The sequence below is a fragment of the Triticum dicoccoides genome, chromosome 3B (assembly GCF_002162155.2).
Source record: "Triticum dicoccoides isolate Atlit2015 ecotype Zavitan chromosome 3B, WEW_v2.0, whole genome shotgun sequence".
Classification (NCBI taxonomy): domain Eukaryota; kingdom Viridiplantae; phylum Streptophyta; class Magnoliopsida; order Poales; family Poaceae; genus Triticum; species Triticum dicoccoides.
The window spans coordinates 847883986-847887023 of record NC_041385.1 but is presented as its reverse complement, the minus strand read 5'-3'; the positions used below and the strand labels follow the sequence as shown (position 1 = coordinate 847887023).

General features: G+C 56.4%; 1 protein-coding gene across 1 annotated transcript; it reads left to right on the top strand.

Annotated features, from left to right (window-relative positions):
• The first annotated feature begins 549 nt into the window (after window positions 1-549).
• Window positions 550-1233, top strand: LOC119282649. The gene is made up of 2 exons (XM_037562801.1): window positions 550-628; window positions 838-1233. The coding sequence occupies exon 2, from the start codon at window positions 904-906 to the stop codon at window positions 1213-1215; it is 312 nt and encodes a 103-aa protein (XP_037418698.1). The 5' UTR covers window positions 550-628; window positions 838-903; the 3' UTR covers window positions 1216-1233.
• The last annotated feature ends 1805 nt before the right edge of the window (window positions 1234-3038 follow it).

Sequence of the window (3038 nt, the reverse complement as noted above, 5' to 3'; positions counted from 1 at the left end):
ACTATCATGCATAGAAGGCGCAACCAACTAGGAGTTGGTCTATGGGTGTATATACATCCTATTTACAAAAACAATTAAGTAAAAAGTCAAAAAAAACTGAAAGTATTTTTAAAATAAAATTGACGTTCAATTATACTTGCAAAAAAAGTTCCACAAAAAGAAAAATAACCCATTGACTTCTTTTAGAAAAAAAAATCATCCAATATATTTTTTGCCCTGAAGTCAACGCTGATTTTTTATTTGTGAAAATTTACATACTAGTGCGAATGAAATTCTAGTTTATTCTAAAAATCTTATTATTTTACTTTTATTTCTTGTATTACTATTTTTCCTCGTATGGTGTGTATATACATGCAGAAACCAAAGGTTCTTTCAACGACAAACTGATGCTGAAATGAACGGTGCTACGGATCTATTAGTACCAGCAGCATCCATCACCCTGGCCAAGGAAAATCGTACATTAACTAGGGTGGTTGCACTGGACCAACAAGTGTCCCATCAGACCCGTGCTAGCATCACTAGCAGGAGTATTAATTCAACTACCAGCAACGCTATTCCATCCGCCCAATCGCTGGAGTGTCATGCCTCAAGTTCAGATCTTTGCTTTCTCACCCGCTTTCCTCCAGAGGTAAGCATTCCAGTGAACATTAGTACAATTTCTCATATAGTTCGTGTCAATGGCCATAAATCAGCCCCTCCCCACCCCCAATCGCAGTATCCCACCACATCAATCAACAAGCCCCCAAGACCAATAAGTCCCCTGCATCTCCCGAGCGTCGAGTTGAGCCAGAGTTTGCTTCGAGAGATTAAATTTATTCCGTCGAGATGGCATCGCAGGCGATCGAGGTGAACAGGGAGGGCGCGGAGGTGTACCGTGGTGCGGCGTTGTGCGCAGAGAAGGCGATGGAGCTGCTGGCCGAGACCAACATGCCGCTGGCGGACATCGAGGAGGTCGGCTACAACCGCTCCACGGGTTTCGTGTGGCTGCGCCAGAGGAAGGCGCTCACGCACACGTTCAAGCAGATCGGGAGGCCGGTCTGGTACACCACCGAGGTGACGGCCTTGGTCGAGGACCGCAAGATGAAGTGCATCACGGGGGTCAAGAGCAAGGAGCCCCTCGTCTGGGTCACCGTCTGCGACATGTACATCGACAAGAACGACCACTCAAAGATCACGTTCAAGACGCCCACCGGACTGGGAAGTGTTAGCAAATAAGCCACGGTTGTCTGAAAGTAGTCTGATTAGTGTCCGACTAGTGTATGGCTTGGCCATGGTCTGGGCATAGTCCGACTTGTGTCTAGGGTTAGTCTGAGTTGTGTACGGGTGCGTGCTTGTGCGGTGAGCGTGTTGGACGCGAGTCCGTGGCCGCGCGCAGTCCCTGGCAAGTGTGCGTGCGTGCGTGAGTCTGTTGGCGAGAGTAGCGGGATGTTGCGTAGCGATCGGGTGCAGCCGGCTGCGTAGGACGCGTTTGTGCGCGTCGTGGGCGCGCCGGGCTTGCGGATCGTGGGTGTGGAAGAGTGGAGCGCGGCGTCGTGCGTGCGCGTACGCATATAAGTCTCCCTCCTGTGTCCTGGTTCAGCTGTGGTGCAGTTCGTGCTGCGGGAGAAAATATTTGCCGTTTGTGCGGCAGGCGTTCGAGCGCCGGGAAAACCACCACCGTGTCCACTACTGCTTCTCCTTCCTCCTTTCTTCTTCAGTGTGTGCGAGAGAGAGAAGTACAGAGAGCTCCGGCGAGCGAGGGAGAAGGCTGCAACTCCAACAATTGGCATCAGAGCCATGTTGCGGGAGTTGATCGCCGGCGATGTCGATCGTGCCGTACGCCAGCGGGTCGGGGAGCTCGCTGCCTGTGCCGTGCCCAGTGCTCACCGGTGAGAACTACACCGTGTGGGCAATCAAGGTTGAGGCCAACCTCGACGCGGCCGGGCTCTGGGAGGCTGTGGTTCCGGCGGAGGACGCGGCGGCGGCGGTCATCGCCAAGAAGGACAAGCCGGCGAGAGCGTATTTGCACGGGGCGCTCTCCGGGGAGATTTTGCAGCAGGTCTCGTCGAAGAAAAGGGCCGCGGTGATATGGGCTAACTTGAAGACGAGGTTCGTCGGCGCTGACCGCGTGCGGGCGGCGCGGCTGGCCACTCTCCGCGGAGAGTTTGAGCAGCTGCGCATGGCGGAGGCCGATACGTTGGATGTGTTCGCCGGCAAGCTCGGTGGCATGGAGGCGCGATTCGCGGGGCTTGGGTCGATGCTGGAGGACGCCGCGATGGTGAAGAAACTTCTCGACTCCGTGCCGGACCGCCTGTACGCGGCGGTGGTCGGAATCGAGCAGTTCTGCTACGTGTCCACCATGGCGTTCGAGGAAGCGCTCGGTCGCGTGAAGGCCTTCGACGAGCGACTGTGACGCCGTGGACAAAGCGGCGGCGAGCACGGGGGTGATCAGCTGCTCCTGACGATGGCGTAGTGGCGGGCACGGGAGCGGCCCCAGGGCGGCGCTCGGGACGACGACGACGACAGGAGCGTGGCGTCGGGCAACGGCGGCAACAGGCGTGGCTGCTACTACAGCTGCGGCGAGCGCGGCCACTTCAAGCGATATTGCCCAAGGCTGCGGAAGGCGCCGGCGGCGGAGCGGGCACTGCTGGTGGTCGTCGACGTCGAGGACGCCGGCCTCCTCTAGCCCGTGGCTTAGGGGTGACTGTTAGCAAATAAGCCACGGCGGGATACTTGTCTGTCAGTAGTCTAATTAGTGTCCGACTAGTGTATGGCTTGGCCATGGTCTGGGCATGGTACGACTTGTGTCTAGGGTTAGTCTGAGTTGTGTCTAGGCTTAGTCCAGCTAGTGTATGGGTGTGTGCGTGTGCGGTGAGCGTGTTGGACGCGAGTCCGTGGCCGCGTGCAGTCCGTGGCAAGTGTGCGTGCGTACGTGAGTCTGTTGGCGAGAGTAGCGGTAGGTTGCGTAGCGATCGGATGCAGCCGGCTGCGTAGGACGCATTTGTGCGCGTCGTGGGCGTGTAGGGCTTGCGGATCGTGGGCGTGAAAGAGTGGAGCGC